This window comes from Scyliorhinus canicula, chromosome 1, assembly GCF_902713615.1.
Source record: "Scyliorhinus canicula chromosome 1, sScyCan1.1, whole genome shotgun sequence".
In the NCBI taxonomy this organism is placed as follows: domain Eukaryota; kingdom Metazoa; phylum Chordata; class Chondrichthyes; order Carcharhiniformes; family Scyliorhinidae; genus Scyliorhinus; species Scyliorhinus canicula.
In genome coordinates, this window is record NC_052146.1 from 194,413,703 (window position 1) to 194,435,974 (window position 22,272).

At 47.2% G+C, this 22,272-nt stretch overlaps 1 protein-coding gene across 16 annotated transcripts in view; it reads right to left on the reverse strand.

Moving 5' to 3' along the window:
- syne1b (spectrin repeat containing, nuclear envelope 1b) overlaps positions 1-22,272 on the reverse strand; it is a 667,652-nt gene that overhangs the window by 257,224 nt on the left and 388,156 nt on the right. For all 16 annotated transcript variants that reach the window (XM_038805568.1, XM_038805603.1, XM_038805543.1 and 13 more), the window contains 8 exons: positions 21,881-22,143; positions 20,561-20,726; positions 14,823-14,978; positions 10,731-10,883; positions 8,013-8,195; positions 4,550-4,687; positions 4,231-4,416; positions 1,097-1,219 (listed from right to left, as the gene is read on the reverse strand). In XM_038805568.1, coding sequence (XP_038661496.1) covers positions 1,097-1,219; positions 4,231-4,416; positions 4,550-4,687; positions 8,013-8,195; positions 10,731-10,883; positions 14,823-14,978; positions 20,561-20,726; positions 21,881-22,143 — 1,368 coding nt within the window. The remainder of the gene's footprint in view (positions 1-1,096; positions 1,220-4,230; positions 4,417-4,549; positions 4,688-8,012; positions 8,196-10,730; positions 10,884-14,822; positions 14,979-20,560; positions 20,727-21,880; positions 22,144-22,272) is intronic.

A 22,272-nucleotide genomic window follows, 5' to 3' on the forward strand; every position in this document is an offset into this window, starting at 1 on the left:
GCGGCGTCAAGGCTGCACTCAGAGGGATTTCCTGCCGGTGAGCAGGAAAGGTTCCTCGCAGATCAGGGCACCATTTTGCAAGTCTGCCCCAATCTTTCCATCCCCCCCACCACCCCAACTTTGGGGAGGACCCCGGGAACCCTCCCTCACTCGCCCTCTACCTAATAAGGCCTGCTGGGCCCAATCCCTGGCATTGCCAACCTGGAACCCAGGCACTGTCATCCAGACACCCTGGCAACGCCAGGATGGCACTGCCAGGGTGCATGAGTGGCACTGCCAGGATGCCAAACTGGCAGTGCCAAAATGTCTGGGTGCTGGGGGAGTGCTAGGATACTACACTGCCATGTCCCAAAGGTTTCTAATGGCCTGGGAGATCCTACCAGGTGCCGTTAGGACCGGTCCACGTTTGAGTGGACCAGTACTAAACCGCGCCCTGACAAAGTCTCGCACGCATGGTCATTGAGCCCGAGGCGCAGGGAGAATCTGAAGAACATATATTTAAATGATCCCAGGGAATACACTGATCTTGGACTCGCGGGACATTTCGAGCATCTCAAATCTCGTGAGAGGTCTCTCGTGACATTCAACAGCCCCCTCCCGACACTAAGTCGGGTGCGACGAGGCCACTGAATCGTGCCCTTTGTTTCTGAATGGCACCGACGATGAGGAACTTCTACTAGAGAAGCTGGGATTGTACTCCTTGGAGCCGAGAAGGTTGAGGAGTGATTTCAAGGAAGCGTTCGAATGGATGAGGACTTCAGGTAAGAGTAGAAGGGGAGAAATTTTGTCCACTGGCCGGAGGGTCAGTAACCAGAGGACATAAACGTTTAGAGACTTGGCGTAAAAGCCAGAGGGGTGCTTGTTTCATGCAGTGAGTTATGTCGATTTGGAATGGATTACTGAAATGGTTGTGGAAGCTGGTCATTTTCAAAATGGGTTTGGATAAGTACCAAAGGAAAATCGCTCAGTCGATGAGGAGAGAGCAGAGGTGTGCGACAAACTAAATAGCTCTTACAAAGAGCTAGTGCAAGCGTGATGTACTGAATGGCCTCCCTCTGTTTGGCATGATTCTATGATTTGGTACATTATCTAGTACCTGTCTTTGAAACAGTTGCTCCTTAAGGCACAGGCGTGCGAGCTCAGGGGAGGTCAAAGTGACTTGGGCCTGCTTCACCATCGCCTGCAGGCTCTTCACCTCAGTCTCAAACTGCTCCATATCCTGGGAGAGACACAAAGTTGATCAATGAACGTAAGCACATCATAGGGAGTTACACATGCCGCTGATCATTCCTTCCCTGTCCGCAATGATGCTCTTACAGCTGTCCTTCCCGATACAATTTTCGACAGAACATTTTGAAAATTTAAACCACGGAGGGACAAGAGAATCACCAGTGTTTCAAAAATTAGCTTTTAAGACGGGAAAAATGGACAGGGACTGAGACTTCTAAAAATGTATCTTGTTTTTACCCACTGGGGAAGGTCTCTTGCCAATCTCAATGTCAAGCAGGCATGCCTCGAGAGGTTTCTGCCAACACGCAGCAATGTAACAGCACTTGTCTGCTTTCTTGCTTCAGCTCCTCAGCTGCAGAAACCCTCACCCATATCTTGGTTATCCCAGATGCTACTATTCCAAAGCTTTCCTGGCTGACCATCTGCCTATCATAATAATAATCTTTTTATTGTCACAAGTAGGCTTACATTAACACTGCAATTAAGTTACTGTGAAAAGCCCCCAGTCGCCACGCATCCGGCGCATCCTCAGTAAACTTGAACTTTTCCAAAAATCTGTTGCCCATATCCTAACTTGCATCAAGTCTTGTTCACCTACGAACTCTGTGCTCATTGACCGGCATTGGTCTGTCAGCAACACCTCCATTTTGAAACTCTCATCCTTGTTTTTGAATCAACCCATGGTCTCACCATTCCCTATCTTTGAAACCTACCCTGGCCTTAGAAGTCCTCCAAGGTGGCATGGTAGCACAGTGATTAGCACCGCTGCCTCATAGTGCCAGGGACCCGGGTTCGATTCTGGCCTTGGATGACTCTCTGTGTGGAGTTTGCACGTTCTTCCCGTGTCTGCGTGGGTTTCCTCCAGGTCCTCCGGTTTCTCCCACAGTCCAAAGGTGTGCACGTTAGGTGGATTGGCCATGCTAAATTGCCCCTAAGTATCCAAAGGTTAGGTGGGGTTAGAGGGATAGGGTGGGGATCTGGGCCTAGGTAGGGTGCACTTTCGGAGGGTCAGTGCAGACTCGATGGACCAAATGGCCTCTTTATAAACTGTCGGGATTCTGTGATACTCTATGCTCCTCGAATTTTTCTCACTTGGAAGACAACTCTCTGCTGCCAGCAACGGGGACTCACCCATCTGTTCCCCTTCTCCCCCACTCCCACATCCACCCCTGTCCCCACTTAGACCCTCAGTGCTGACGTTCCTCCTCCCTCTCTCAGTTTCCACCTTCTGTTCTTATCTTTAAAGTCCCTGGTGTCCACTGCCATCACCGGGGACTCCCTCACCTGCTCCTCTTCCCCTCACCCCTGTTTCCCACCTTCAGCAAGCCCTGATGTCGTGGGGACATCTTCCAGCTGCTTCCTGAGTTCACCAGCTTCTGCCACTAGATGGAGCTGGTCACTCCAAAATCAGGCAGATGCTGAGCATAATCTTTTTACATTTATGTTGTACCTCTTTTATACTAAGTTAATTAATTTACGAACGTATGAATTTAGGAATGTACAGCACCTGCATTTCAACTCCTACAGTAATGGTGTCCTGTTTTTTTTCCCAACTGGAAAGGTCCTTCAAAATTTAACAGCGGCTTTTACATGATCGAGAAAACCTGATCCGTTCAACATTATTTCATTTAAAGTTGCACTTTTTAGGTGCACAGCTAGGAATTACTGCACAATCAGGAATTCAGGGGAAACGTCTTTAGCAGGAAGTGGTGATAAAGTGGAACTTGAAAAGCAGGAGGAGGCTTGAGTGGGGCATAAGCACCCAGTGGCGACCACTTGGGCCAAATGTCTGCTTCTGTACTGTAAGTTCGATGTGGCCCATTACATGGAGTACAGCTTCAAGTTTTAAATTAAATTGTGATATTTTTCACAAAAATAATTTAATTTTTTTTTGTGTTGCGATGGCCTAAGTGTTTCTGAAGGAAAAGCCGGTGCTTTATTTTGGGGCGATGATCCCTTGAAGAGAGAGCTAGGTTTCACCGAACGATTTCCTGTAAAGCACCATGCTTCCAGCAACTGATTATGTGACCAGGTTGCCTCAGAGGCAAACAGTAGAAAAAGGGTCAACAAGAAAGCAGTTATAGGGGCGAGTAGGTCATTGGGTGTGGTTCTATATTCAAGCATGTTAGTTTAGAACAAACTTGCCAAGCAAGGAAACCTCACTCTCTTCAGCAGAATTCAATTCAAATTCAGGCCGCTGGCTGAATTCATTTAAAATTCTTGTTAATTGAAGGACTCAACTGACAGTGAGCTGAACTTTTGGAATAGCTGAGCTTAGAAAATAGAGAGAGAGCGAGAGTAGAGGGAAAGAGAGAGCGAGCCACTTAGACACAACATTCCAGAGTTTATGAGTTTAGAATGAAGCAACATCTGACCCAAGGTTAAGTCATTAGTGCCAGATGTGTTGAGCTGGGTGCCTACAAGCAAGGCATGGTCGGAGGAGATTTGAAAGGAAAAATTTGCCGGAAAAAATTGTGGGGTCCAAGAAATTTCAACTCTTATATGAACCTTTGTAACAGTATTCGGGCCAACTGGATAACCTTCCAATTTCCAGACAGAATCTGTGACTTGAGTTGTTGCGGTGTGAAGGAAAGTTGAGTTAAGAATTTTGGGTTAAAGTATAAGCATCTGTGTTCATTGTACTTTTAGCAGCGTTAATGCAACTGATTATTTGAGATGGAGCGTAGCTATCAGTATGCATGGTCTTTGAGTTTTGTGCAGTAAAAATTATTTTGATTTAAACTGTGAACCCAATGCCTTCATTCTATTAATATATACCTGGATTTTCGCATTCTAACTAAGCACTTTACCCATGTCTACTCAGACCATAGCAGTGTCCATGAATCTAAACCAACTTTCTGATGGAAATACCAGTGCCTCAGCTCTCCTTACTCTGTGGAGGCTGCATTCTGCCCCTGCTCAACTCACTGTAATTTTGCCAAATGTTTCAAGTAAGAGTGGACGGCGGATGCGCTTTAAATAAAGCAGCGACTGGTTTACCTTGGCGGCATCTTGGAGGCTTTGCAGGCGGGTTTGCATAAGTTGCTGGAACTCTTCTGTCTGTTGGCGGAGATTGCTGACACGTTGAGACATAGCAGATGTCTGATAGACTTCACTGACGCTGTCTAACTTCTCACTCATGGCCTGCAGGTCACTCTGCATTTCCTCAGATTCACGTAGTGTGGCCTACAGAGGAAAATTAAGTCTTGGGTTGATATCGGGCCTTAGGGCTCCTGATAGAACATCATGAATTGCTGATAATTTAGCAGTCGATTGCTAACTTGTGTTCATATAGTTTAAACCAGCATTTGTGCACTACCTGGTAGGTGATCAGCTGGTCATTGAGCTGAGCCGCAGAGTGCCAGTTGATGGCACTATATCCAAGATTCTTCGCTTTGTCCAACCACTTCAGCACAAAGTCAAGCATTTCATGGAACTCCTCCAACTGTGAAGCTGCCTGAGATCATCAATGGGAAGAGACATAAAAGATTAGGTTAAAACAACAGACGCAAAACACACACATACATGCCCACGTACTGACACAATACACAGGCAAACGCTAAAACAACACACACACACAAACCGACACAACACACGCTAAAATAACATGCACACATACCGACAAAACGCATACACTAAAACAGCACACACACATACTGACACAACACACACACGCACACTAAAACAACACAAAGACACAACACACAACAAAGCACGCACATATACTGACACAACATACACGCACACACTAAAATAACATGCACGCATACCGACACAACACACACGTGCACACTAAAACAACAGGCACACATGCCGACACAACACACCAATAAAACACATACACATACCGGCACAACCACACAAACACACTAAAACACACACACACACTAAAATAATAGTAAGAAGTCTTGCAACACCAGGTTAAAGTCCAACAAGTTTGTTTCAAACACCAGCTTTCGGAGCACTGCTCCTTCCTCAGGTGAATGAAGAGGAATGTTCCAGAAACATATATATATATATGTAGACAAAGTCAAAGATGCCAGACAATGCTTAGAATGCGAGCATTTGCAGGTAATTAAGTCTTTACAGATCCAGAGATAGGGGTAACCCCAGGTTAAGGAGGTGACCTGTTGGACTTTAACCTGGTGTTGTCAGACTTCTTACTGTGCTCACCCCAGTCCAACGCCGGCATCGCCACATCATGACTAAAATAATACGCACACATATCAACACACACACATGAAAACACACACAGACCAACACAACACACATGCACACAATAAAACAACATGCACACATACCAACACAACACACACTCACACACTAAAACAATACGCACACATATCAACACAACACATACACACTAAAATGACACACACATACCAACACAACACAAATGTACACACAAAAACAACACACACATACCAGCACACACCCACACACTAAAACACTCACAAATACCAACATAACAAACACACTAAAGCAGCATGTACACATACTGACACGACACATATGCGCACACTAAAATAACATGCACACATACTGGCACAATACACACACTAAAACAATATGCACACACACATACCGGCACATCACAAACACACACTAAAACAATATGTGCACACATTGACACAACAAACATGCACACTAAAACATGTGCACACACATATCAACACAATACACATGCACACACAAAAACAACATAGTAAAACACACACTAAAACATGTACTATATACTGACACAACATAGACGCACACACGAAAATAACATGCACACAGACCGACACAACACATACCGGCACACTAAAACAACAGACACACATACCAACACAACTCACACACTAAAACAACACTCAGATACTGGCACAATACACACGAACACGCTAAAACACACACACTAAAATAATATGCACACATATCAACACAACACACACACACACATGAAAACACACACAGACCAACACAACACACATGCACATAATAAAATAACACACACACATGCCAACACAACACACACCCACACACTAAAACACACACACTAAAACAATATGCACACATATCAACACAACACATACACACTAAAATGGCACACACATACCAACACAACTCAACACACATGTACACACAAAAATAACACTCACATACCAACACACACCCACACACTAAAACATGCACACATACCGACATCACAAACACACTAACGAAACATGTACACATACTGACACAACACATATGCGCATACTAAAATAACACGTACACATACCTACACAACACACACACACACTAAAACAACATGCAAACACACATACTGGCACAACACAAACACACACTAAAACAATACACACATTGACACAACAAACATACACACAAAACATGTGCACACATTTATCAACACAATTCACATGCACAACCTTAAACAACATGCTAAAGCACATATACCAAAACAATATGAACACATATCACAACACATACCAACACACACACTAAAACAATACACATACATATCACCACAGCACATACACACTAAAACACATACATACCAACATAACTCACATGCACACAATAAAACACACACATTCCAACACAGCGCACACCCACAGACTAAAACACATACACACCAAGACAATAATTACACACACACTAAAATAAGAGACAAGCATTCCAACAAAGCACACACAACACATGCACGTATCAACACACAAATACACACAATCACACACAGGCACACAGGCAAATACACACATGCACACACACACAGATACACACAAACACATGCAGATACACATACAGATATACATAGATATATACACACACACACAGATACACACTTGCTTTGCAGGCGAGTTCGCATAAGATGCCGGAACTCTTTTCTCTGTTGGCGGGATTGCTGACACGTTGAGACATAACGGTTGTCTGATAGACTTCACTGACATTGTCTGACTTCTCATTCATGGCCTGCAGGTCACTCTGCATTACACACACTCATGCACACACACAAACACACACAGATACACAGACACACACAGATATACACAAACCCCTGCCCACACATACAGATACACTCGCAGATATACACACACTGACACACACACAGATGTACACGCACTGACACACACACAGATGTACACGCACTGACACACAAACAGATATACACACATACACACAGACACACCAATACAACAGATTGTGGATCTGACTGGAGCATTTGTATACATGGTGACTGTCATAACCCCCACGAGGACCACGGAGAAACCGTTGTCGATCATCCGTGGGACCCGTGAAGTACGAGCTTCCCAGGTAGGGGGTGGAGGCCACCCAGCTGGAGCTTGTTAAAGACCTACACATAAAAGCAGTCCAGGCAGGGCCCGGAGTTGTCGGTTGTCCCGACAAGGACTGGAGTGGGAGAGAGTTACAGCCGTGGGAAGAGTATTGTACATAGTTCATTAAGTTCTTGTTCCACTACCGCTGGCTTCCTCAAGTTACTGAAGTGACATTAACTACTTATGACTTCCTGTTCTGGGTTCTCCCACTAGAAGAAGTAATCTTTCTCTGCCTTTGAATCTTTTAATCATCTTAAATACCTCAATTGAATCATTTCTTAAAACTTCTACATTCGAAGTAAGGCAATCCCACAGAGGCTTTGTAACTTCTACTCGTAATCCAACCCTTTAAGCTCCAATAGTGGAGTGAGATAAGTAGAAATGGAGTGAGATAATGTCCTGAAATTCTCGAATACATTGTGACGACATGAGGAGGGTGAATGTTAAGCTGCCATTGCTTACTTTGTTGAGTTTGGAGGCTCTGTACTCAGTCACCTTGAAGACCTGTTGATAGAGGCAGGACAGCTTTGTCATGTCATCAGTCAGACACTTGCTCTGTTGAGGGTTCTGCTCTGTGAAATCTTGCATTGTTGCGTCCAGCTCCACGAGCTTCACATTGCAGCTGTCAAGTTTGTCCCAGAGTCTCTGTGAATACAAATCCCCTCACAATAAATTCATTCCTCTCTGTGATACAAGTTCCCCCAGGGTCCAGTACGTAAACTTAGGGGGAGCACAGGAAGTCTATTGTGCAGATCTCGGCTCAACTATTAACACTCTTGCCTTCAAGTCAGATGTTTACGGGTTCAAGACCCTCTCCACTCTTGGCTGACACTTCAGTGCAGTACTGAGCGGGTTCTGCACTGTCAGAGGTTCCCTCTTGCAGGTAGAGACGTTAAACCGAGGGAGCTGTCTGCCCTCCTGAGTGGTCACGAAAGACCCCACTATTTTGACAAAGAGCTGGGGTATTCGCACTGCTACCCTGCCAGCATTTATCTCTCAACTAATGCCACTAAAAAGATTAGCCAGACATTATCTTATTATTGCTTGTGGGAGCTTGCTGCATGCAAATTGGGTCTTGCATTTCCCTCATTACAATAGTGACAACGTTATGCGAGGTACTTCCTCGGCCGTAAACCGCTTTGCGACACCCTGAGATCGTGAACTGTGTTGTACAGATTCATGTTCTTGTTTTTACCATCACCCGTGAATAATTCGGGCGGGGTTTTCACCCAGTTATCCCCTCAGTTAACAGGCATAAATCAGGTGTAGCCACAGACAGTCGCATGCGGCAAAGATCAGAAAGCAGTGTCTTCTCTGGATGTCGGACCAGCGATTAGCCAAGAGTCGTGTCAGAGCTGTGAGGGTGACAAATTAGAAACTGGGGCTGAGCAAGGAATAGCACCAAGAGGGGAATGGCCTTGCGAGGAAATAGAGAGTCTTGTCTAAGCTATGTGGTGAGTTTGAGCTGGACATTGTTGCTGTCGACACCAAATGGTCAAGATCTCGTAGACGATTCTAAAATAAATGAGAGAAGCAACAGGTGCTTCTTTGGAAAACTACTACCTTTTCTTCATAGCGTACACTGAAATATTTACTCTCGATGGCAGCTTGTGGGAGCTTCAGACTGAACAAAGAGTGATGAAAGCAAAAACGCCGGAACCATTTAAGAACCAGTTGAATTCCTGCACTGGAGAATCTTTGTGCAATAATCTGAAATGGCCCAAACAGCCTTTCTCACTGGAATTATCTGATGACCACGAATTCATCACGACTCGGGAACTCAAAAGAAAGGTTTCTCAATAGAATGTTATTTTACAGAATGCTGAAACTTCCCAAATGTTTAACTATGACTTTTAGAAAGGGAAAAATTGCAAGAGAGATATTCAAAATAAATGTTTTGTAAAACTGGAAACATGCACTCTTGTCTCGGAGTCAGAGGGTCATAGGGTGAAGACCCACTCCAGAGACTTGAGCACACAATCCATTCTGACACCTCCAGCACACAGGGAGTGCTGCACTGTTGGAGATGCTGTCTTTTGGTTGGACTAGATTTTACGCTCCCCTGCCAGTGTGTCTGAGGGAGACGCTGGCTCGGAAAATCCAGTGGGTGACCTTTCCGTTGTCTTCCCAACCCTGGCCTGTCCCCCGTGCTACGAAAGGGCAGCGGAGTACTTGGCAGCGGGTGGCCTGCTCGCACTTGGGTCTATTAATAGTCACTTACTAGTCGCTATTTTATCTGCGCCGGGGAGGTCTGCACCAAGCAGCTAGCATGGCAGCCTTTTCCCGGTGGGCTGGTGTTGGCTAAATGGAAGACAGCCTTCATACGTCCCATTTACCCTGCCCCCACGCCTCTCCCCACCCACCCAGGTCACCGCTCCACTTTTAACTTCCTCCCTCTAGTCTCTCAAACCCAGCCCTCCACCCCACTCACCGCCCTTGCTGTAGCCTGCCAGCCAGGCCCTGCCAATACCCGGGGACCTATCTTCAGTCCAGCCTCTATAACCTCCTTTTCTTTGGGTTCTGGCCAAAGCGCAAACCTTCCGCTGTTGGGACTGGCCGGCAGACCTCTGCGGTGGGGCTTGCTCCCAGGATGGGGGCAGAAGTCTCGCACTTAGCCCAAGTAACACCCCCGCTGAGTGTAAAATGACTGCGGGTCAGCCAGCTTTTGCATGCGTGGGCTCCTGACCAACCTTCCAGGTGTGTGCGTGGGTGGGTGGGGGGTGCGATAATATCCAACCCTATGGTCTTATTTGGCTGTTGTGGTGACTAACGCAAACACTGAAAACCCCGTGGTCCTGTCAGGAGAACCAAATACAGGCCAGCAATCTTTCCGCAAGCAACACCATCATGTAAAGTGCTTTCACTGAAACATGTGTGCCAAATGGCAGTAACTACAGTACGTGCAAAATACTCCCTCTACCTGGAACACTACAGTATTTTTCCGGGAGATCTGATAAGGCGCTTCACCAAATAAAGTTATTTCCCTCCTTGCTCCTCTTTCAATCAAAAAAATGACAGTAAAGTCTCCTTGTGTAAGAGAGCAAGGCAAGGAGGGCTCCACGTGCAAACAGAGTACATATGCTATTCATTGTCAAATGCTGTGAAATCAAGGCTGTAAAATTGTCTTTTTGTGCCTCAAACATTGAACAGAATAGACAGGTCACCTTTTCGCTCCCTCACCTTATGCTCAATCTTGGCTTGTACAATGTCAGTTCCTTTCTCTTTCAGTTTTCTGGAAATATCATTCAGTTCATCAGAGATCTGCTGCATCCTGCAATTAAAGTCCAGGGTGACCGCCTGCATTTGCTGAACTTCTCCCTCTTTCATGTTCACCTGAAAAACAAAATGTGGTCACCGTGTTAACTGGATCTCTAGCCGGATGGTGAAGAACTGAAACTGGACAAGAATTCTTTTCTTGATGGTTGGTTTATTCACAGAATGCAGTATTACGCGTTTCAGCCTCTCACCTATCAACTACCTGGTGTCCCAACATTCCCCTTTCTTATATCCTTTTACGTAAACGGTAAACCAATTAACAACCCCTGAAATGGTTGTAAACCAAAAGAAAATTCAAAGAAAAATTATCACATTAAAAAAATGGGGTTCCCAGGCCGCGCGATGCACTTCAGACACCCCCACCCGAGGTGCCCACCAATCACGGAATGTCTCAGGGGGTCAGCAGGAAAACACATCCCTGACCGTGAATGGAAGCTGGGCTGCAGCAGTGGAAGCGCAGAACCCACACCACTGGACGACCAGGGAACAGCGAATGCAAATCTTAGCCCATTAGGAATTGCACAAGTGGGACCCAGGACCAAAACTATTCAGTCACAATTCCTGCAAAAGCCCCTCTTTATATACCCATAAAATAGGCTAATTAACAAATAAATTAAATAAATTTGTCGGGTCACTGCGGTCTCAATAGGCCAAATGGTCTCCTTCTGCACTGTAGGGATCTATGGTTCTATTCTATGATTCTATTGTATTTTTATGCCTAACTTTAACTTTATAATTCACACATTAACACATCAAACATTAGAATTGAAAGTCACAGCACACGGTCAACACGGTCTGAACTAATAGTCCTGTTCACAATTGAAAAGCTGCCAATTCCTTTCTAGGAGGTGTTTTGGGGGAAGGAGTGGCTCCCTTTGGTTTAAAGGGGGATAAAAATCACGTTAACTTGTTTCACCAAACGCTTGTTTTACTTCTCAGAGTCACGGAGTCCAACAGCACAGAAGGAAGACAGACGTCTGATTATGCCTTCGTCTGTTGTTTCGACAGACACGTCCAATAACGGCACCAAACCACCCTCCAACCCCAAAATGGCCTCTTTCCCCATGAACGTTCAACATTTTCCTTTTCAACTATTTATCCAATGAAAGTTCTGAAAGTTACGACTGAATCTGCTTCCACCACCCTTTCTGGCCCACACATTCCAAATCGTAAAAACTCGAAGCTTTAAATAAGTTCAAATTTCCCCAAATCTGTAGCTTCTGATTGCCAACCCAGCCACTGGAAACAGTTCCTCCCTATTTTCTGTATCAAAGTCCATGACAGTTTTGAATAATCTATTAAATCTCCCTTAACCTTCTCTGCTCTGAGGAGAGCAACCCAGTTTCCATAGTCTCTCAATGTAACCAAATTCCCTCAATACTGGTGCTCATTCCAGGAAACTTCCTCGGCATGGTCTCCAAGGCTTTGACACCTTTTCTGAATTGTGGTGCCCAGAATGAGCCGCAATCCTCCAACTGAGGTCCAGCCAGCCAGACATTTCTTGCTTTTGTAATCCATGCTTCTATTTATAAAGCCCAAAACATATGCTTTGCTAAACAACCTATCAACTTTCCCTGCCACCTCCAAAGGTTTGTGTATGTGCACCCCAGAGTTTTTCCTCTGTTCCTGTATGTCTCAAAATTGTACTATTTAATTTCTCCTGCTCCACTTCAGCCTTTCAAAATTCACTGGATATTGACATGAAACAAGTCTGTTTGGTTCTGTGCCAATGGGCGGCACAGGGGCATAGTAGTTAGCACGGCTGTCTCACAACACCAGGGACTCGGGTACTATTCTCCCCTTGGGTGACTGACTGTGTGGAGTTTGCACTTTCTCCCTGTGTCTGGGTGGGTTTCCTCCAGTTTCCTTCCACAGTCCAAAGATGTGCAGGTTGGGTGGATTGGCCATGATCAATTGCCCCTTAGTGTCCAAAGATGTGCAGTTTTGGTTACTGGGATAGGGCGGGGTGGACAGGGAAGGGCACTCGGGCACAGTGCCCTTTCGGAGGGTCGGTGCAGACTCGATGGGCTGAATGGCCTCCTTCTACATTTTAGAGATTCTATGGATTCCATGAAATAATATTCGCTGTCACGCAGTTTTCCCCTTTTATTCCCTTTGTGCACTGAAGTCTCAGTGAAATATGATGCATTGGATGCTGCAATAAACAACATCCTGTTTGTCTCCAACCAATGGATAAAGCAGACCATTTGATTGGCTCCCCATCCATAACCTTAAACATCCATTACCTCCACCATTGATTCACAGTGGCAGCCATCTACAAGATGCACTACAGCAACTCACCAAGGCCCCTTCGACAGTACCTTCTAAACCTACCACCGCTACAACCTAGAAGACAAGATGCATGGGAACACCAACACCTGCAGCTTCCTCTCCAAGTCACACATCATCCTGACTTGGAAATATATCACTGCTCCTTCACTGGGTCAAAATCCTGCACCTCCCTCCCAAACAGCACTGTGGGTGCACCTGCACCAGAAGGACTACAGTGGTTCTAGAAGGTAGCTCACCATCACCTTCTCAAGGGTAAGGATGGACAACAAAGGTTGAACTCCTCAGAAACACTCAAATCCCATGAATTAATTTTGAAAAAGATAAGGCAGCTAGGACTACACACCTCTCTGCAGAGCGCAAATCCCAATTAAGTATCATACCCGTTTGTCCCAGCAGAAATGCATCTCTTCTCCCAAAGGGAATAATCCCGAGTGGGTCAATCAAGAAGTGGATGTAAGACACTTGAGTCTGGGCAACAGGAACCTTGGGACATTTATTTCTGCCGTCCTCTACAGGTGACGGCTGGAGCACTCAGCCAAGATCCCGAAGATAGAAACTTTGCCTTGACACAGCTGGGAGAGAAACTGGCCTGCAGGTAAAACTGAACTCTGGTGTTCAGCCCAGATGTGTGTGACTTGCACCACCCATGGAGAAGAAGTGGACATACAATCAAGGGAAAATAAGAGGTTCTTTTTTCAATTTGTTTCTTAAAAAAAAAGTGAATGTTTAAAATCAGAGTCACAGGTAACGGCAAAGGTGAAGTGTTTTGTTTAGATTAGAAGCCTTTTTTTAAATGTTCTTGTGGTATGGGCGCCCCTGGATTTAAGTATCACGCTTCTAACAAAAGTTCTGTCCACCCCGAGAGCAGAAATTCCCGCCCGAGATCAACGGACCTTTCGCTCGTCCATCAAATTACCCATGGGCAGGGCCAGAAATTTTAATCTAAAGACTGGGGCGGCACGGTGGTTCAGTACTGTTTCACAGCGCCAGACACCCGTTTGCACGTTCTTCCCGTGTCTGTGTGGGTTTCCTCCGGGTGCTCTGGTTTCCTCCCGCAGATGTGCAGGTTTGGTGGATTGGCCATGCTAATTTGCCCCTAGGTGGGGTTACAGGGATGGGGCAAGGGATTGTGGCTAAGTAGGATGCTCTTTCAGAGGGTTGGTGCAGATCCGATGGGCTGATTGGTCTCCTTCTGCACAGTAGTGATTCTATGACTCTGAGTTATTCATTTTCTGTATAAAGAATACAAAAAGAAGAGAATCACTTTTTAAAATTCATTATTGGGATGTGGGTGTCACGGACCAGGTCAGCATTTATTGCCCATCCCTAATTGCCTTTGAGAAGGTGGGGCGGGGTGTGGGGAGGGGGATTTTCTTCAGCCTCTACAGTGGGGGTGCTCTCAAAATGCTATTAATGGAGAGGGTTGAAGGACCTTTACACAAAGAATGATAATATACATCCAAGTTGGTGTGAAAGTGTGACTTGGGAGTTGATGGTGCTCAGACGTGGCCGCCTACTTGCTTTGCCAAAAGGGATTTGGGTGGTCTTGTCATCGACGTCAAGGCAAATCGCCGCAGTGTCTCCTGCAGATGGAATACACAGCAGTCGCAGTACACAGCTCGTGGAGAAAGTAGGTAGATTGGTGATGGTGGATGGGCTGCCTGACAAACGTGGGTCACGGAGAAAGTGAGCACAGACATTTACCTGTTCCTCAATGGCTCCGAGGGCCAGTGTGACCTCAGCCAGCTGTTCGGAGAGTTCAGAGGGCAGAATGGTGTAGAGTTCCAGGTACTTATCGCGCTGTCGGTTTCCTAGTCGTTCCACTATCTGGTGTCGAGCAGTTACCTCAGTGTGCAGTTCCTAAACACAAGAGATTGTATTACAGCGAGAGAAAGACATCCCAATTCCGCTTATTGAAAAAAACACAATCAGCAAAGACAACGGAGGAGTTTACAAATGATGCTTGCCGGTGGGTATTCCACGACCACAAAGCTCACTTTTGTACAATTCAAATCTCCCCTCTGTCCCGGTGAGAATTTGGTTGGGTGAATTTTCATTTTTACTACTCTGGCTCTTGGTTCATCGCCTCTTCAATGTTAAAATTCTCATCCAGGTTTTCAAACCCCTCCATGGCCTCACCTCTCCCTGTCTCTGTAAACCGCACCCCCCCTCCCAAAACCTTTTGAGATGGCTACACTATCTACATGGGGATGGAGCATGGTATTAATGTCACTCGACTAATGACGTTACAGCTTCAGAATTACAAGTTCAAATTCCACCGTGGCTGCTGGGGGGAATTTAAATACAATTAATTACTAAAATCTGGAATAAAATGCGATTCTCTTTAATAATGATCATGGAACTACCGAATTATCATTAAAACCCATCATTTTCACTATGGTCCTGCAGAGAAGGAAATCTGTCATCCTGACCTCGCCTGGCCTAGGGGCAGCATGTAACACAGTGGTTAGCACTATGGCTTCACAGCTCCAGGGTCCCAGGTTCGATTCCCGGCTTGGGTCTGTCTGTGCGGAGTCTGCACGTTCTCCCCGTGTCTGCGTGGGTTTTCTCCGGTTACTCCGGTTTCCTCCCACAGTCCAAAGATGTGCAGGTTAGGCGGATTAGTTATGATAAATTGCCCTTAGTGTCCAAGAAGGTTAGGTGGGGTTACTGGGTTACGGGGATAGGGTGGAGGCGTGGGCTTAAGTGGAGTGCTGTTTCCAAGGGCCGGTGCAGACTTGACGGACCAAATGGCTTCCTTTTACACTGTGAATTCTATGATTCTATACAAGTGACTCCAGACCCACAGCAATGTGGTTAACTGTTAATTACCTCTCTGAAATGGCCTAGCAAGATGCTCAGTTCAAGGGAGTTAGAGATGGGCAACAAATGCTGGCCTTACCAGTGACACCCACCCACCCCAAGAATAAATTTAAAAACATTTCTGGCCTCTTGCCACATCCCTGATTTTAAACACCCCACCATTAGTAACCTTGTAGTTGTTCAAGCCCAAAGTTGTGGAATCCCTACCCTTCACCTCTCCATCTCTCACTTTCTTTTCCTCTTCATTTATGATGCTCCTTTAAGCCTACTTCTTAGACCAATTTTTCATTCACCTGTTCTTACCGTTCATTATTTGCTTCAGTGTCAACTTTTGTCTGAAAACACTCCTCTTATGGTTTCTCTTTTCCAATTAAGGGCCAATTTAGCATGGCCAATTCACCTACCCTGCACATTGTTTAGGGTTATGGGGGTGAGATCCACAATGACACAGGAAGAATGTGCAAACTTCACATGGACAGTGACCCGGGATTGAACCTAGGTCCTCGGCGCCATGAGACAGCAGTGATTTTTTTTAACTATGCTAAAGGCACGACATAAATGGAGATCATTGTTGTTTACCACTTAGGCACTACATTGGCAACACCTGGACATAATGTGGAATACTTCAGCTGGGAGGATAGTAAGCTGACAACAAAACCTTCCAGAACAGAACAGAGACAAGACTATAAGACATAGGGCTCGATTCAACTAACTGGGAACAAAGTCCCACGGCGAGCGTGTTTAGCTGCATGTTGCCCAGCGCTCTCAGTGCCGAGAAACACATGGCTCGACAACGCGACTCGTGGCCAAGGCCACATATAGCCCCATTTTGTACAGTGGGGAGCTCCGCTCGCCGGAACTCCCCAGTGTAGCAGGGCCCCTAAAGCAATCCCCACCCACCCCCAGCCTGAATGCACTATGGGAGGGTCCCCAGGCCCCACCCACAATCTTACCAATACCCACGCAGGGCACCCCCAGCCCAATTTCACACACAGAAAATGCCAGCTCGGCACCTTGTCAGTGTCAATCTGGCACCCTGGCACCACCCACGGCAGCTGGCAATTCCACTTGAGCAACTTGGAAGTACCAGGCTAGCACCCAGGTGACTGCCAGGGTGGCACTATCAGGGTACCCAAGTGACACCAGCAGTGCCAGGGACCACCCTGCCTAAAGGGCATGCAGCTGGGGGCTTTCAATCCTTGGGAGGCCCCCACGAGCGCCATTTCGTCTGGACCCCGTTTGTGAGGACCAGTGCTGAGCTGCACTCACCCAAGGTCTCCACAGCGATGTGAGTGAATCCCAAAGTCTCAGGTACCTTGGAACTCTGCACATTAGAGTGAGACTAACTGTCTCGCTCTACTCTGCAGATTTGTCAAAAAGTGATCCCGCCCTCAATGGGCAGAATTTACATTGCAACATCTTGCGAGATCGCGTTCGATCTCGTGAGGTGTTTTTAAAAATAAATTTAGAGTACCCAATTGTTTTTTTTTCCAATTAAGGGGCAATTTAGCATGGCCAATCCACCTACCCTACACATCTTTGGGCTGTCGGGGTGAGACCCACGCAAACACGGGGCGAGCGTATAAACTCCACAAGTAAGAAGTCTTACAACACCAGGTTAAAGTCCAACAGGGTTGTTTCAAATCACTAGATTTCGGAGCACTGCTCCTTCCTCAGGTGAATGAAGAGGTATGTTCCAGAAACATATGTATAGACAAAGTCAAAGATGCAAGACGATACTTTGAATGCGAGCATTTGCAGGTAATTAAGTCTTTACAGATCCAGAGATAGGGGTAACCCCAGGTTAAAGAGGTGTGAATTGTCTCAAGCCAGGACAGTTGGTAGGATTTCGCAAGCCCGTACTCACGTGTGCGGAACTTGCCAATGTTTCTGCTCGGCAATTCTGCACTGTTGTGTGTCCAGAAGGCTGCCTTGGAGAACGCTTACCCGGAGATCAGAGGCTGAATGCCCTTGACTGCTGAAGTGTTCCCCGACTGGAAGGGAATATTCCTGCCTGGTGATTGTCGCGCGATGTCCATTCATCCGTTGTCGCAATGTCTGCATGGTCTCGCCAATGTACCACGCTTCGGGACATCCTTTCCTGCAGTGTATGAGGTAGACAACGTTGGCTGATTCGCACGAGTATGTATCGCATGCCTGGTGGGTGGTGTTCTCACGTGTAATGGTGGTATCCATGTCGATGATCTGGCACGTCTTGCAGAGATTTCCATGGCAGGGTTGTGTGATATTGTGCTCACTGTTCTGAAGGCTGGGTAGTTTGCTGCAAACAATGATTTGTTTGAGGTTGCGCAGTTGTTTGAAGGCAAGTAGTGGAATGTGGGGATGACCTTGGCAAGATGTTTGTCGAATTTATAGCCAAGTTCTGCACACATGAGTATGGCCTCAACCAGGATCTTGGATTTATGTTGCGTTACATTCACCCTCCACCATCTGGCCTTGGCTTGCAAAATCCTATCAACTGTCCTGGTTTGAGACAATTCACACCTCTTTAACCTGGGATTACCCCTCTCTCTGGATCTGTAAAGACTTAGGGCGCGATTCTCCGCTGCCCACGACAGGTCGGAGAATAGCGGGAGGGCGTCCCCGACATTTTTCACGCCCTCCCGCTGTTCTCCCCCCCCCCCCCCCCCCCCCCCACAGCCGCCCCACGACACGAATCACTGCGCGCCGTTTTTTACGGCGAACAGCGATTCTCCCCAGGCCAATGGACCGAGTTCCCAGGCCTTTACGGCCGTTTTTACGGCAGCAAACACACCTGATTTCTGCCGTCGTAAAAACGGCCGCAACATGCCCGTTCTGGGCATCCAGGGCCCCGATTGGCACGGCAGTACCACGGCCGTGCCAAGGGGGCATGGGCCCACGATCGGACGCACTCTTTCTCCCTCCGCTGCCCCGCAGGATCAGTCCGCGGGGCGGCCGAGGGAGATGACGGCCCCACGCATGCGCGGGTTGGAGCCCTCCAATCCGCGCATGCGCGGCTGACGTCATCGTGCGCGTCAGCCGGCGTGACACTTGGCGCGCGGACTTAGCGACGGTCGCTAAGGCCGCGATGCCGTGGTTCACGGGGCCCCGCTGCTAGCCCCGCCCGGGGGGGAGAATCGGGTCCCGGGAGGGGGAGCGGAGGCTGCCGTGAAACACGGCCAGTTTCACGGCAGCCTTTACGACTCGCCACATTTGCGGAGAATCGCGCCCTTAATTACCTGCAAATACTCGTATTCAAAGTATCATATTGCATCTTTGACTTTGTCTATATAAATGTTTCTGGAACATACCTCTTCATTCACCTGACTAAGGAGCAGTGCTCCGAAAGCTAGTGATTTGAAACAAACCTATTGGACTTTAACCTGGTGTTGTAAGACTTCTTACTGTGCTCACCCCAGTCCAACGCCGGCATCTCCACATCAAACTCCACACGGACAGTGTCCCAGGGTCGGGTATCGAACCTGGGTCCTCAATGCTGTGAGGCGGCAGCGCTAACGACTGCATCACCGTGCCACCACAGGTTTCGCGAGGTGTTGCAAATCAAGTAGATCCCGGGAATGGGGTCTCCTGGTTATTATCAGACACTCTGCACGGTGGCGAGCTGTTTATCAAGCGCAGTGTGGCCACTGGATCGTACCCATAGGAGCAGATGTAGGCCATTCAGCCCTTCAATGAGATCATGACTGACCTGATGTGATAATCCTCAACTCCACTTTCCTGCCTTATTTCCATAATCTTCGATTCCCTTAATGACTAACAATCTGTCAGTCACAGAGAGATAATATTGGACAGGTTCTGTAGAATATGTAGGAATTGGGCTGTGGGGGTGGGGTGCCTGGTGAGTGGCTAGGATGGAGATGGTGAGTCTCCCTGGCGGATTTTCTGTTTTGCGTTCTGTCCTGTCAGTATTTAATGATCAATTATTAAAAGGAAAAATCTGCTGCTGTGTCTGTTCAGCTGCCACCAATACTGCCCATTAGGTGTCACCCTTGTTCCAATAGGCCTCTTGCCTCTGAGTCAGAAGGTGATGGGTTCAAGGTTTATACTGGGGTTTAAGCATAATGTGCGGGCTGACACCCCAGTGTAGGACAGAGGGAGTGCGACACTGCCTAATGAAATATTGAGCTGAGGAAAAGTATCCCTTTGCACTTTTGAAGAAAAACAGGTGTATTGCCCTGGCCTCCTGGCCAATATTTACCCTCGGCCGGAATCATGAACAAGTTATCAGGCCACTATCACAGCACTGTTTGTGGTATCTTGCTGCCCGCAAGCTGGCTACCGTGTTTCAGCAGCACAGAAGGAGGCCATTCGGCCCATACTGATTCCCTGTGTAGCCCCGTTTTCAATCCCCCCGTTCAATTCCCGTCATCCTGCACACTAAGCTCCCTCAAGTGCCCATCCAATTCCCTTTTGAAATCATTTATCATTTCTGCTTCCACCGCCCTTGTTGGCAGTGAGTTCCAGTTTATTAACGGTCATTTCCTACCACGACACTTCAAAAGTAAGTTAACCAGCTACAAAGTGCTTTGGGAGATCTTAAGGTCGTGAAAGGTGCTGTATAAATGTACATCTTTTGTTTTCTCTTAACCAGCAGCCAATCCCTCTCGCGTAAATACCTTTAATTCCCGAAGTTCTGTCACTGCATCGGAGGTAGGGTTCAGCAGATACTCTCTTGTCTCATGGAGCCACTGTTTGACAAGGTTTAACTCACTCTCCACCTCCTCCCTCTCTTTCAGCTCCTGTTGGACCATTTTCCTGCTCTTTCTTATCTTCTGTCGCACGCTATAATTGGAGAAAAGAGACTTTCCTCAGTATTCATCTTAATCACACCTTGCGAGGAAATTGGACCCATGGAACAAAATGCATTGGGTGGGATTCACCGTCCCGCCAGACACGTTTTCTAATGTGGCAAGTCTCTGTCGGCAGCGGGATCCTCCATCCTGGCAGCCGGCCAATGGGGTTTCCCATTGTGGCTACCCTCACGCCGTCGGGAAATCCATGGGCGTGAGTGCGCAGCCGGAGAAACAAAGGATCCCTCCGATGGAGAATTCCTCCGATTGGAGTGTTTTTAAAAGTCTGATGAGGTTCAAATAGGATTATGCGAGCATAGCTCTCATCAGGAAATGTTTCACCATCATTCGATAGGTTTGTCCATTGGACGAAGCGTCTGAGGCTCTGACCCAGCCATGATTGAATGGTGGAGCAGACTCAATGGGCTGAGTGGCCTAATTCTGCTCCTATGTCTGATGGTCTTATGGAGTCAATCAAAGGCACGTTTCAGACTGCCATGGGACAATTCTTCTTCACATAATACATGGAGTACAGTGGAGGAAAAAGCCCTGGAATGAATTGGTGACGCCAATGGGGTAGGAATGTTGGATCTTAAATAGAACACAGAACATACAGTGCAGAAGGAGGGCATTCGGCCCATCGAGTCTGCACCGACCCACTTAAGCCCCCACTTCCACACCATCCACGTAACGTAATAACCCCTCCAACCTTTTTGGTCACGAAGGGCAATTTAGTATGGCCAATCCACCTAACCTTTGGGCTGTGGGAGGAAACAGGAGCACCCGGAGGAAACCCACGCAGACACGGGGAGAATGTGCAGACTCCGCACAGACAGTGACCCAAGCCGGGAATCGAACCTGGGACCCTGGCGCTGTGAAGCCACAGTGCTGATCACTTGTGCTACTGTGCTGCCCACAATCTTTTGGGTGGGTGGACCCTAATTGGCCCTTTTTGTGATTATCTTGCAAAGTCACCTGGACACTAAACATTTCCGGAAGCACGACCTGCTTTTTGTTGTTCTCCTCACTCAGGAAGCCCTTTTACCGCAACTGTCAATGCTCCCCCCCGCGAGCAAATCATTCATTTTCCCACCTACTCGAGGGACGTAGGTGCCTCATTTCCAGCCACCCATCCAATCCACTTACTTGTCATATCTGTCCTGCATGGCCTTGATCTCGTGCATTACAGGCAGGTCCTCGACGGAGGTGGAAGGCATGGCCACATCCCGGAGCATGTTCAGCGCTTGTTGTCGGAGAACGGTCAGGGTGGATTGCTCCCCTTCCACTTCCTGCGCAAAGGCGTCGTGGTATTCCAAAAGCTCCAGCAGCTCCGTCTTCCTCGCCTTTTCGACCGAGCTGTCGGGGAGACGATCCTGCAACTGGTCCACCACAACGGTGGTTGTCTCGATCTGCAGACCAAAGTCAACCCCAAAGCAGGGGGGGGAATAAAGTAACCAACATGAAACCAACTTATCTGACCAACAGAAAACTATAGGCTGAATACATACCTTCCCTCCGTCCCCCCCCCCCCCCCCCCC